This window comes from Impatiens glandulifera, chromosome 6 (genome assembly GCF_907164915.1).
Source record: "Impatiens glandulifera chromosome 6, dImpGla2.1, whole genome shotgun sequence".
Taxonomy (NCBI): domain Eukaryota; kingdom Viridiplantae; phylum Streptophyta; class Magnoliopsida; order Ericales; family Balsaminaceae; genus Impatiens; species Impatiens glandulifera.
In genome coordinates, this window is record NC_061867.1 from 6,178,071 (window position 1) to 6,192,030 (window position 13,960).

Sequence of the window (13,960 nt, forward strand, 5' to 3'; positions counted from 1 at the left end):
TTTTTTTGAGAGCGTATTTGTCTGTTTGATCTTGGATTTCTTTATTATTTTCTAATAATTTATTATTATATAATATATTTTTAATAATTAAGTTAGATGAAAGTTAAAAATAAAAAATTAATCTTAAAAATATTAAATAAAATTAGATTAAAATAACAAAAATAAATTTATGCATTTTATTGTGTTGTTTGTTATAATACAATCAGTTTAAATCTCTTACTCTTCCGGTATACCTTACAGCTGGCAATTCCCACAAAGGTTATGGGCTTTTTGTCTTTCTTTATTCTGATTCTTCTTAACCAATTAATTATTTTTCATTAATTTTTCAAAATAAATACTTTATTTGAAAACACTATCGACTCAAGGTGCTTCCAAAATAAATCCAAATCTAAGAACTTAACCAAAATTAATCACTTGAGAATAGGGTTCAAACTACAAATTTGTTTTCTTCTAAAGCCAAAAAAAAATAATAAGATTCTTAAAACAACAAGAAAGACATAAATATCTACATTAATAAAGTCTAGAACAAGAACCTGGGAAAAATATATTATCTCCATCATTTGTTCCATCAGTTGCTAGTGGATTTGAAATGGAACTCATCAATGGTGGAGTATATCAACCCTTCCTCTTCAAGGGTCCTGATTGATTCCCTGCAAACATAACCATAAATATTTTTATTTTTTAAAAAAAAAGTTGGATTTTAATCCAAGATTATAAAATAAAATAAAAAAAACTTACATTATCTTCTCCATTGGAATTTTAAGTTTCTGCAACAGTTCATCTGTATGCACACCTCTTTCCCTTTCACTACATAATAATATCAAATGTTACAAAAATAAGTTGGTACAATTATATTATTATTAGATATGTTCTACTACTAAACTCACAAGTTTGCAGGCTGCTGGAGATATTCAAGCACCATTTGATCAAACGCCTTCAGTCCATCAACGTTAAATTGACCCGAAACCTATAGATGAAATTAAATAAGCATATAATTACAGAAGTTCGATTACCCAAATAGATTTCATACATAATTTGTTTGGACAGATTGACTTCCAACGACTCCTTCCTGTGCAGAACTCTCCTTCAAGGGTGTTTGACTTGTTCCATTACCTGGAAACTTAAAATTATAAAGAGTTTGTCAGATTAAAATCATTCTATAGGTGCTAATAGAAGCAGAATGTAATTTGATGTCCATTTACCTGAAGTTTTGAACTACGCATGTGGTAATGTATACATTCAATGAAGTGGAAAGTAACTTCATCGAAATTTGTCACAGGCCTGAAAATTTAAAATGGAAAATTCATTAAAATCTTAAGTAAATGAAGTAGATAATAAGCAAGTTATCACTGGAAATGTAATAACCTTGTTGATAATACTGCATGAATTCCCCCATTTACAATAAACAAAAAAATTGAAGAAATATTATAGTAGGCAAAAACTATAACAGAATCAATTAGAGTTAGAACATTATGGCCATGCAACAACAATATAGGGTAGAAGATGCCTTTTTAGGTCTCATTTATTCAAATTAATGGGAAAGTGAATTTTCTGAAGGCATGATACAGGAGTAGCTTGTGTTTTGTACAAGATCTTCACTTTTGTTTCTTATCACCACATCTTACTAATGAAAAAATAATCATTAAAATCAAGTCTCTCCATTTATTTCTATTCATTAGTCAAAACAAATGTTTATAAATGTCTCATCATAATCTAAATAAACAATCATATAAATTCAGTGCAGTAGATGGTGCACAGAATAAGCTGAAGCTGAACTAAAACTCTTTGACAGGATTATGATTTTAAAGACAACGCTTTTGTAAACAGAAACCAATTAAAACAAGTGCAGATTCTATAATCTATGTTTAGGTAAGCTAACAGGATTATCAATAGCTAAACAAATCTAGCTTCTCTGTTTTCAAATAAGGATTCAATAAAGCATGCTATATTTACAATACATATTAAGGATTTTGAATTTTGTTAGCCACTCCATTTCATAAGTAATGATAGAAGTTAATTATTTTTGGTCAAAAAGATAGAAAAGTTCAAATCATTTCTTTCAAAGACTTGCACACTTACACAAACAAAAGACATGTAGAAAGACGTAAACATTACCAAAACAATAGAATCACAAATGGAAGAATTGTGAGCCTACCTAACAGAATATGCAACTAATTGCTTTCTTCCTTGGATGTTTTTTAGGCGACCATTGACTCGAACATACATATCATCCCTGTTAAAGATGGACAAATCATTTTATTGACTCAAACATACATATCATACCATATTTTTTTCTGAAAATAAAGAACCAAATATTAAAACCTACTCAACATCTTCCATTTCCTTGGTATCAAAGTTTTCATTCACCCTGGAAGAAAAAGCAGAAGTCAGCAAATTATATCAAGAATCTTGTCTAGAAATCTGCATTAGTTAGCAGTTAAATTCCATAATACATGAAATCCTTCCTATGCAAAACATAAACACTCATACCATCTATTGCAGTGAATCCGTGCAGTCCCATCATCAAGTGCAAAAGATACATCAGTAACCCTTTGAGTCTTACTGGACAGCATTCCAATCACAGTAATCTGAAAGTAATGCAAATTAATATACAAAATCAGTCTTTACTTCATTAATAGAAACAGATCACCAAACATAGAGTTAGTCAGATTTCATACATTGCTTATTTCAGCACCATCGACAAGAAAATTTGATTTATCATCTCCAGATTGAGAAGCTTCACTGATCTGCTTCAGCGTAACTGGAACAAGTCCATAAGTTTCACGAGTCTACAATTGAACCATAAATAAAACCTTATTAACCAAAACTTCTATCAACTCTCCACTTATCTCACTACGATAACACTGATAAAAACATAAATGAAATATCACAAGTCACAACTAGTTTCTTATGAACAAAACGACTTAGGTTTCCACAAATTTAAGCTTATACAACGGATTCACAAAGTAAAACTCACAATACGTTGTCATATACAAGATTTGATCACTCGGATCACATACAAATGAAACAAATCCATTAATTTGACCTAATATAGAGAAAAACTGAAATCGAAGACTTACCTTGGCCGGAGAAGATGAATAGTCAGGGAACTGAGACGATTGAGACATGGAATCGAACTGAGTGGAGAACATCATCTTGAAGGAGATAGAGAGAGAGAGAGAAGCAGAAGAAATCGATGATAATGGCGAAAAATGAAAAGTGAAATTAAAGATAGCTCAAAAATGCCCGCGCTTGGAAAAACCCTCTTTTGCGTTTCCCGCGCTTTCGGGTAAAACTTATGTGTAAGCATGATTACCGTAATTACGGTAGGCATCCAAATAATATTTCCAGGAAAAAAGTTAAAAATAAATCCTATTTTTATAAAAAGACGTATAAGCCCCTATAAGTTTTTACAATATTATTAATGGGCTTATTTAAAAACTCATTTTGGGTCTAGAATCTATATATACTATAAATAAATAAACATCAATAAATCTCATTTTAAATTTTCTTTCTTTTCAAATATCTCAAACTTATATATATATAAATAAGATAAGTTGGTTACGATGATTATATATTATTTTTGTTGTGAAAAATGGTGGGAGTCAAAGATTTTATTCAAATCTCGTTATTTGAATGGAGCGTTATTCACGGTAAAATTTTACGAAAGTTGTGTGCGTGAAAAAATGTTATATTATGGTAAGTCATTGTATGTGTCACGAGAATATTGAATCGAAAACTCGCTATTTTTACATTATTAATTGGTGATTAGTATACGTGGTTTTTTGTGAAGTATTATTATAATTCACTAGGTGATGTCGAGTTTTGAGAAGTTTGAATTAACGTGGTTTATATAACAAGTTACATATTTAGGTTATCATCTCAATTATTTTTTGGTGGACTATCTGGTAGTAAATAAATCATCAAATTTTCAATTATTATAGTCGTTTGATACGTATGATTCATAATGTTATTATTATTACGCTTTTTTATATTCGTTCCGGAAAACCGATGAATTTGATCGGGGAGTTAATCGATCTTGTCAAAAACCTACAAGTTATAACCAATTGAGTAACTTTTGAGTAACTTGTCCTTCTTTTTCTTATTAATATTTTGTGATTGTGCTTACTATTCTTGTGTCACACTTCAACCAACTCACTAAGTAGAAATGTACCTATCAACATAAATTTGACCAAAATTTGTTTTAATATTTGTTTTTTTTTATAGAGATTTATTATTTGTGGGTAGGCATCATGATCTCCAATATCATGTTGACAGAATTTTAATCAGAAGGTTCTTAGTTAATCATTGTTGGTAAAAAAATGTGGTAAATAGAAAAATTAATATTTATCTTATTTAAATGCTAAATAAAAGTTCTTATAGCAACTATATATTGTTGATTATGATAGTAAGTAGTAACATCCACATACCTTTCAAATGCTGCAATTAAATTAAATCATTATAAAATATGTAACAAAGATATCATAAATAATTGTAAGTTGTCTTATTTAAGTTAAAAGTCCACAAAGTCATCTCACATGCATATTTTTTATTCAGTGTGGACATGCAAGGATACACTCGTAACCTTGAAGTTAACACAATAGTCTTTAATTAGTGTTTAATTTTCTTCTTTTAACCTAATTGAACACGCAAACACAATTCAATTTCTTGTAAGACCCAACTTAATTATATAATTGATTTCTAAATTTACTTAACATATTCATTTTGTAAATCACTACTTGTAATGATGTGGTAAGAGAAAATAGAGGTGTTTTTCTACGGTCGAAATTTGTTTTAAAGTAACTCAATAACCGACATAGATTTTGGTTCTCTAAAATCAGTCGTACCCAAGATATTATATTTTAGCTTGGTAAACTTGTATAAAAAATATATAATTTTTTTACAAAATTTTGGATCATGCTAAAACAACTCATGACAAAATTGAAAAATGTCATAACATAAAAGACCAGTCTAAGATTAGTTTATAACTAAGAGTCTAGGTCACAATAGTGAAAATTTTACAAAGGATATGCATTGCTAGAATTCCAACATTAGAATTCATCTAATCATTTTTTAGACCATTTTTTTATTTGGAGCATGCTAATACAAAGTTTACCAATATAGTAAAAAGAAATTTGTAACTTTTGAACTAATTTGTCTCGATCAGGTTCATATGACATGTTTTTATCGATGCTCTTGAGAACCTCACGCCCCAATAATAGTATTTTAATTTATTGTTTTTTTATTATGTAATAGTCTGGTTTGACAAAGATACGGATTGGACCTTAACATGACTCATATTCGAGCACCATATAATCTATCAACATTTGTATTACATTTTAGTTATGCTGGGTAACATGGATTTAATAATTAATGTCAAATGTTCATTCCTAGCTACTTATATTTATACAATCACGCATTAGGAAAAACAAATCTCCATTTTAAGTCATACATAAATCCAACTAATAATAATAATAAATAATTTAACTAACTAATGACTAGCTAGATAACTTCTTATCTTGTGATATTAACTAATTATGTTCATGAAATTGAAATTGAAATTTTGTTGAAATTAATTAAAGTTATGAGTGAAATTGTTTATTCAGCAGCCTGACCCATGATAGAGGATACGAAGGATGTGCATTAATTAAATAAGGTCCTTCATTTAGATTTGAAGTGCAAATAGGTTCTTGAACTTTATAAAAGTATATATTGAAGGGGCAAATGAGCAATTATGGATATCTAAATATTGGGCCAAACAATCAAGAAGACAATATAGGAAAAAATGCCAGTTATATCTATTTTCTCACAAATAAAAAAAATATCTTTACAATTTAATGTTTAAGCTTATTAATTTCTTATAATATTTATGTATAATGCAAATATGCAATAGCTATACTTTTAAATACATTAATTTCATTTGTCATACAAAAGGGAACACCCCAAGAAACAAACTAATTATATTCATGATTTTTATCAATTAATTCACTAGCATTAGAAAACTTATCAGGATTAAGACAAAAAAAAATCAATAATAGCTTTCAAGACAAAATGTCATCCAAGAAACTCTATATTCAAACATGGCGAAACCAATATAGTTTTAAACCACTACATCGATTGCCATGTTCATCGACACAAATAGTTTTCATACAAATCATTCTCATTAATCTACAAAAAAATAAAATTATAAAAAAAATCTTGAAATAAAACATTCTTTTGATTTTCTATCCCTAGATAGCTCTATGTTTCATCTATCTCACCATTTCTTGTTAGCATATATAACCCTAAATTGACCGTGTGCACGTTTGCAAGTCGTCTATAAAAATTAAGACTGAATTATCTTATTGAGTAAGCATGTGGACCCGATAATTAAATGAACCAAGATTGTGACATCATTATAATATACGTGTTGAAATTTTCAACACGATGATTAGCTTTCGGTTCTCTTAGAGTTATTTTCTAGGTCTATATATGTCGTCGCATGGTCATCAACGGATTTGAAGTAAGCAAGAGGGATTTCGTGTATGTGAAGATCCAAAGTAGGTGAGAGCTTCTTTGAGACACTCCTTATCTTTCTTCATATTAATAAACTTCTTGAGAATGTCTAGCAAGATATCTGTTCTAGGGTTTTCATCATCTTCTTAGAAGAAAAGAAGAAAACCTATTTAGCCAACCTTACTTCTTTTGGTTAGAAATCACAAGAAACTATTTCATTATCATATTCATATAGTCAAGCAAGCCAACAACTTATATATAATCACTCAACTTCCTCACTTCTCTTTTAATACTATAGAGATCATGACAATTTCTTCTTCTAATTCAGTATTGTCGCTTCTTTTTTATGAGAATTTCTTATGTTGTAATAAATGTATTAGATCGATCGAGTAACTGATGAACTCATGATCTACTATTTCTTCTATTTCTCTTTTATGAAGCGATCGTCAAACGAAGATGGCAGAAGAACAAGTGAAAGAGGAAACATCACTTCCACCAGGGTTCCGATTCCATCCAATGGATGAAGAGTTGATTGATTACTACTTGGTGAATAAGATCTTGGATGCTAACTTTACAACAAGGGCCATTACGGATGTTGATCTCAATAAATTTGAGCCATGGGATCTTCCAGGTATATATACTAGTTGATTGATCTTATCCTTACAAAATTATCATTTCCAACAAAAACAAATGTTCATGAATAGGTAAAGCAAAGATGGGGAAGAAAGAATGGTATTTCTTTAATCAAAGAGATCGAAAATACCCAACCGGAGTAAGGACTAATCGAGCCACAAACACCGGATACTGGAAGACTACAGGGAAAGATAAAGAGATCTTCAATAGTAACACATCTCAACACATCGGGATGAAGAAGACTTTGGTTTTCTATAAGGGAAGAGCACCTAGAGGAGAGAAGATGAGTTGGGTTATGCACGAATATCGTCTCTATTCTAGGTCTACTACTTTCAAAATCAACAAGGTTAGATATATATTATGTCAATCTTTTATATTTTAGATCAAGATTTGTTTCAACAATATCACAAATTGCTCATACTTGTCAATTTAACCTAAAAACAATTGTTGCTAAAGATATCTCATGTAGAAACACAAGATTCCTAAACCTTTTTCTAAAATTTATAATTTATTCCTGCTTTGATGTTACTACATATAACAATCTTACACACAAAATTAGAGGCAAGTTATGAGCAATATTATATTAGTGTTATCTTCTCATTACACTATTAATTAAAGCTTGAAATTTGATTATAAATTCATAGATCAAAATTGCATTTTAAGCTATATTGAATATAACCCTAAAATTTAGGGATCATGTAGTGAATAAAAACCTTATTTAAATATGAAAAGTTGAGGATTTAAATCCTATTATTTTTATTATGGTTTATGTAAATGAGTAATATTCCTAACTAACCACTAACAATTATTTGAACAATCTATTGAGTAATGAAGGAGAAATCTACCAAATAAAATTATAGTTAGGAATATTATATGAAGAAAGTCTCATGCACAAGTAAGCAAGTTCATGAATATATACTGATCAAAATTAAAAGCCACAAATATTAAGACGCATGAAAGATTTGTTCAATATCAGCCTCGAGAATTAGAGTATTTCATGCGAAAAAAGTTATTATTTTTTATTTCCCTTAGTACTTTCTTACCAAATTTTTATTTCCCTTAGGATTTTCTAAGCAAAATTGGAGAGGAGTAGAGTGTTTTAGTGTTAAACTAGTTGATTAAAAAAATGTTTTAGGTAAATCACATTATATTATTATTAATAATTCATTTTTTTAGGGTAACTCTATCTCATAATTGCATTACCCTGTGGTCAATCATGGATATGTTGCAAAGGAACAAAGAAAATGAAAATTGAATGTTTAAGATTCATTTCATCTAATTTTCTCTTTTTTATATCTAATTTGTAATACTACAGCAAGATGATGCATGGGTGGTTTGTCGTGTATTCCAAAAAAGTGAATCCGGAAAGAAACATCCAACATCAAACCACCCTCCTCCGATCCGATCAACAACAACCATGGCGAATACTTATAACCTTCAGATGGCTCCCACAAATGTAGCCATGTCAATCCCGGATCAGCCATGGCAGTATTTTCCCATGGGAAGGAACTATACGGTCACAACTAACAATAATATTGTTGTCCATGGAGACATGTTCGAAAATATTTCATCATCGGCAACTACCTCAAATTTGGGCAGAGGAAACAATATTATGGTGCGTAATAGTAATTTGATTTTTAAAATGCGCAAAATCATTTCATTAATTCATAATATCACAAATATATTGTAATCATGTACAAAAGTACCAGAAATTGTAAATATTTAAAAAATAAAACATACTATAACTTCTTTTTTGTTACAAAATGCTTTCTTTACAAATTAAATACTTCTATATGCAAAGTAGAATTTTTTATATTTTTAAAGATTTTTCATATCTTTTTTTAAACATACATTAACTTAGTAAGACTCCTTACTACATAAATAGAAGAGAAATATATATTTAACTTTTTGTTTTTAAATTAATACATTTATTGTCCTAAAAATGTAATTAGGGTTCTTATTTGTTTTGAAACCTTTAGAAAACTTAGTATAAACTAACAAATATACTTAACATTGATGAACCAATTCAATTTGATCGCATCATAGTTAAATTGTTTAATAATTAATACTTGAGTCCAACATTATTTCTATCACAAAAAGTCATCACATTGGGATGAACAAATTAATACATCCTAAAACATTTTACTTCATGCATGTTCTTTTCCTAGTATATTATGTGCTATCATTCTGTAATTAACTAAACCTAAGATCAAAGTTGATAAATGTGCATATTTGTTTGTGATTTCAAGGTTCTAGAGAACTTGATCAATTGCAATCCACCAACTATAACACCAGGACCCGACAGTTGCTTCACCATGTCTAGCTTGAAACTAAATCCTAGTGGGAGTAATGTTGGCTCTTCTTCTGCCTCGGCTCAGGCTACTGCTAATATTTTCCGACAAACCAATTTGCAGGATCAAGAGACAGTCGCCGCCTTATATGGTGGTGGTATGGTTGAAGCTTGTGGCGGGCTGCATGTGCCCTCTTTGGGAAATTCACAACAATTCATGGAGGATCTATACAACTATTGCCCTCCTCCTTATTAGTAGCCCTAGTTAGTTTTTGGTGAATTGTAACCAAATTATGAGGAAAACTTAAATGTACTAGATTATCATATCATCAAGTGTAACATAAGTATGTTTCTTTAGATGGGATTGTATGATTCCTCAGTTTGGTGAAGGCATTAGTATAAGTTGTCTTTTTTTATTATTATGTCATGAGTGATACTTTTTTTTTTTTTACATTTAGACTATCTATATGAATTATTAGTTTTGATTTTAAGATTTTATTTGAATTTGTTATCCTATTGTTTTAAGTTTATTTTGGTGTTAGAAATATATACCACCCTAAGTGATTGATGATATCATTATAAGAGTTATTATAAGGAAATATTTATTCATTTTATCAACGTAGAACATTGTAGTCAAAGTATTTTAATAGGTTATGTTTCATGATATTATATATTTAAATTAACTTGACGCTCACATATTTCACCAAAAATATATTTTTTTTTAAACATTAAGATTTTCGCATTTAAACTCGCGTAATTAGAACAGCATAATTAGGGGTGAACAAATTAGTAAATTCAACTCGTATCACTTAATTCATACTCAACCCAAATTAAATTTACTGAACCCATAATCTAACCTATATTATTCACAGTGTTTGGGTAAGGATTAGATGAGATATGAATTAGGTAATTTAAACTGATTTTTTATTTTTATTTTGTTATGTTTAATACATAATTTGACATGTCTAACATGTTTATAAATTTAACACGTTTTTAACCTTTTTAATAAATATTTTAACTCGTTATATAACGTTTAATATGTTTATACCAATTTAACACGTTTTTGACTCGTTTAACATATTTGACTATTTAATATATTTTTAGTCCGTATAACAATTATTTGACTTAGTTTGTTTATTTAACAGTTTTTTAATTGTTTAACACGTTTTTAATTCGTTTAACATATTTTTAGTCGTTTAATAAATATTTGACTAATTCAGTCTCGTTTAACACGTTTTACTCGTTATATATATTATTATTTTTTATCTATTTGACATGTTTTTTATTCATTCAATATATTTTAATTTGATCACATATAATTTTTTTTATTATTCTTTATCACAAAATTAAGTATACAAATTATAAATTTATATTGTTTTTGTGTACAAAAGAGAAGAAAAAGTAAAGAATGAGTGATATATAAGGGCTGAATGTTGAAGCAGAGAACAAACTTGTTAAAATAGGGACATCTTGACTTTTTTTTAATTAAAGTTATTTTATTAATTCTAATCCAACTCAAATTTAACTTAACCCAAATTTATATTTAAATTTATATTTTCGATTTAGATTAGGAATTAAGTGAACCCTAAATATGACCAAATAAGACGCCTAACAAAATGAAAACTTTTTTTTATATACATTGACTAAAGACTAAGAAGTAGTCTTGTGATCTTTGAAAAGCACTTCCTTCTAGAATGTTTAACTTTGTCAAACAAATCCTTCTACAATGGAAGAAAGACTTTTTTTTGTAATAATTTTATGACCAATAAAATAATACAAATTAACAAAATAGAATAACTCATATATAAATAATCTTACATAAAAAATTAATGATTTGATTTTCAATAAAAATATCTAAGTTCAAATATGAAATAATAATAACTTTTTTAATTAAAATAAATAGTTAATATATATGAATTATGAATAGCAACAAATAATTTATATTGTGTTATTCAAAGTCAACTGATGCTTTTCTTTTCTCTTTTTGGTAATATTATAATTTATAGTCCAACTTATATTTGGGTCTCATATTTTTGTATTTTACTTGAAATAACATTTTAAAATAAATTTAATTAAACATAAATTTATAATTTACAACATAAAAAAAGTAACTCTAAATTATTCCATCATGTGAATATATTTTTTAATCATACCATCATTAATTTATTTTCTAAGAAAATTAAGCATCACACTATTATAAATCAATTTAAAGAATCAAATTTTAAATAGATTAAAATTTTGAAAATTGAATCATAACCACCACTAAATACTAACCCTTCATGGAATAGTCAAGATATTTGACTCCAACCATCTTTCCCCTTCATTTCCTCCACATTTCCTTTTAAATTCCTTACTCCAATCTTTCTTAATGAAATTAGGTTTCTTAAAATATGGATATTAAACTATTTCAAGATCTAGAATTATTTAGGAGCTAAAGATCAAAAATGGATCATCACCAAGCCCTTAATGTGCATGAGATAGCATCAAATGGTCTAAAGAGTATGGAGGATTTAATTCGGCTCATATCTACACATTCGAAAAATAACCAACTCTTGAGCCCGGTTGATTTTCGACACCTCTACGAGCTCATTGAGACGAACCCTACAACGACAATCTCCGGTCCAAACCGAACTGGCCATGCCCGGTTCCGACGTGGCCCAATCTTCCCTTCTCCACTTGTTCATCGTCCACATAAATTGATGTTCGATTTTGCCAATGCTAACATAGTTTGCCCGACTTCGAAGAATTGTCTTGAAACCGGTTCCACCAGCCAGTACTCGATGGGATCATCGGCGAATTCTTCCTTCCTGTCTTCGATCACAGGCGATAGAAGTGTTTCAAATGGTAAAAATCTAATTGCATCAACTTTGATTCTAGATCATGGACCGGAGAAGGTATATGCAATGGAGAATTCCTCTCAATTGTCGAGTCAAGGATGCCAAGAACACAATCCCAATAGCATATTAGGGAAACTCTCGAACTCTTTTAACGGTTGTCACTGCTCAAAAACAATGTAAGTTAATTTATTTAATCAATTATATAGTCTCGAATTTTTTTTCCATGACTTAAAGTACTCTAGTTAAAGTTGAGAGTCATATCAATATTATATGAAAAAATATGAGATTTAAGTGTTAAATACAATTTTCACTAATCAACACTAATTTTGCAAAGACATCCAAATTGTGTTGAAAACAAACTAACAAAAAATATATTAATAAGTTATGACATGAAAAAAAAAACCCTAAAAAACGCTAGTCAAGGTTGTAGGATTTTAAAACAACTTAATTATGTGGATACAATTAAATCTACATCAATACCCCACCCTAAGCATTTGAGGGTACCCTAAGAAACTTTACTTTTTAACTATTTTTTTTAATATTTCCCAATCTTTTAAGCAAAATTAAAGATGTATAACATTAGTCAATTACTTAGTGTTTAGTGTTTTGTCATTGTCTTTTTATTCCTTACCTTAGTAGGATATTTCAAACATTCTATTCTCATGATTTATATCGTTTTGAATCATTCAATTTTCTCGATTAAATGAATTAACTTCTATCCCCGTCTTTTCAACCGTGTTAGGTTCTTAATTATCTTAAACTTTCTTATTCAACTTAATTACTTAGGAATTTAAAGGTAAGAAAATCGATTAAAGTGCCGGCGATAAGCTCAAAGATGGCTGATATACCTGCCGACGAGCATTCTTGGAGGAAGTATGGCCAGAAGCCAATCAAGGGATCACCATATCCCAGGTAAGAAAAAAAACACTATTTTGGTGTTTTGTAAGAGTTTTAGGATCAATTTGTAATTAAACAAATCTTTTAAGGACTACAATGAAAACTTGAAGATTCTCATTTCTGACAATGTTTTTTATAGTTTTTATTTCATTATTAGTATTTTAGAAAATGAATTATAATATTTTCGATTGATCTTTTTAATTTTTATATAATTAAAATTATTTTATTAATATTTTATCATTTAATCATTCAATTTATTAATCAAAATACTAAAATATAATATATTTATAAATATATTATAATCTAAAATTTATTAAATAAATACCAAATCTGTCTCCCTAGTTCGAGTATGTCACGTGGTACTTAACTCGAGGACAACGACAGATCTACCTTATGGGCTACCTACCAAAATTTTAGATCCGACTTTGTTTGCGATAATTAATCGCACTCGAGAAACGGAATAAGGGTTCTAACATTTATATTAATTTGGTGTAATTTTTTTTTTTTTTTTTTATTTAGGGGATATTACAAGTGCAGTACATTTAAAAGTTGTCCTGCAAAGAAGCACGTGGAGAAGGCAAAGGAGGATCCGACTATGCTTATTATCACATATGAAGGGGAGCACAAACATTAAATTTTTTATTTATTTATTTTATATATTTATGGATACAAGTTATTTAGAGAATATATTAGGACTGGTATTTATCTTATGTAAAATTATATATAAATATCATATATCATAGTAAAAGATGATAAGAATTAGTTAAAGATTTTGCAAATACAATATCAATTTATCCCTAAACTTCTC

General features: G+C 28.7%; 3 protein-coding genes across 3 annotated transcripts; 2 read left to right on the forward strand and 1 right to left on the reverse strand.

Moving 5' to 3' along the window:
• Positions 1–396: 396 nt before the first annotated feature.
• On the reverse strand, positions 397–3,220 carry LOC124942444 (replication protein A 32 kDa subunit A-like). Its single transcript, XM_047482958.1, has 10 exons — positions 3,081–3,220; positions 2,679–2,789; positions 2,491–2,588; positions 2,327–2,368; positions 2,156–2,233; positions 1,203–1,281; positions 1,031–1,120; positions 888–967; positions 739–807; positions 397–650 (listed from the first exon to the last, which is right to left on the reverse strand). The coding sequence occupies exons 1-10, from the start codon at positions 3,153–3,155 to the stop codon at positions 569–571; spliced, it is 804 nt and encodes a 267-aa protein (XP_047338914.1). The 5' UTR covers positions 3,156–3,220; the 3' UTR covers positions 397–568.
• A 3,731-nt stretch (positions 3,221–6,951) lies between these two features.
• Positions 6,952–7,582, forward strand: LOC124943017 (protein CUP-SHAPED COTYLEDON 1-like). The gene is made up of 2 exons (XM_047483585.1): positions 6,952–7,126; positions 7,200–7,582. The coding sequence occupies exons 1-2, from the start codon at positions 6,952–6,954 to the stop codon at positions 7,508–7,510; spliced, it is 486 nt and encodes a 161-aa protein (XP_047339541.1). The 3' UTR covers positions 7,511–7,582.
• Positions 7,583–11,862: 4,280 nt separating this feature from the next.
• Positions 11,863–13,842, forward strand: LOC124943018 (probable WRKY transcription factor 11). Its single transcript, XM_047483586.1, has 3 exons — positions 11,863–12,431; positions 13,042–13,167; positions 13,672–13,842. The coding sequence occupies exons 1-3, from the start codon at positions 11,863–11,865 to the stop codon at positions 13,784–13,786; spliced, it is 810 nt and encodes a 269-aa protein (XP_047339542.1). The 3' UTR covers positions 13,787–13,842.
• The last annotated feature ends 118 nt before the right edge of the window (positions 13,843–13,960 follow it).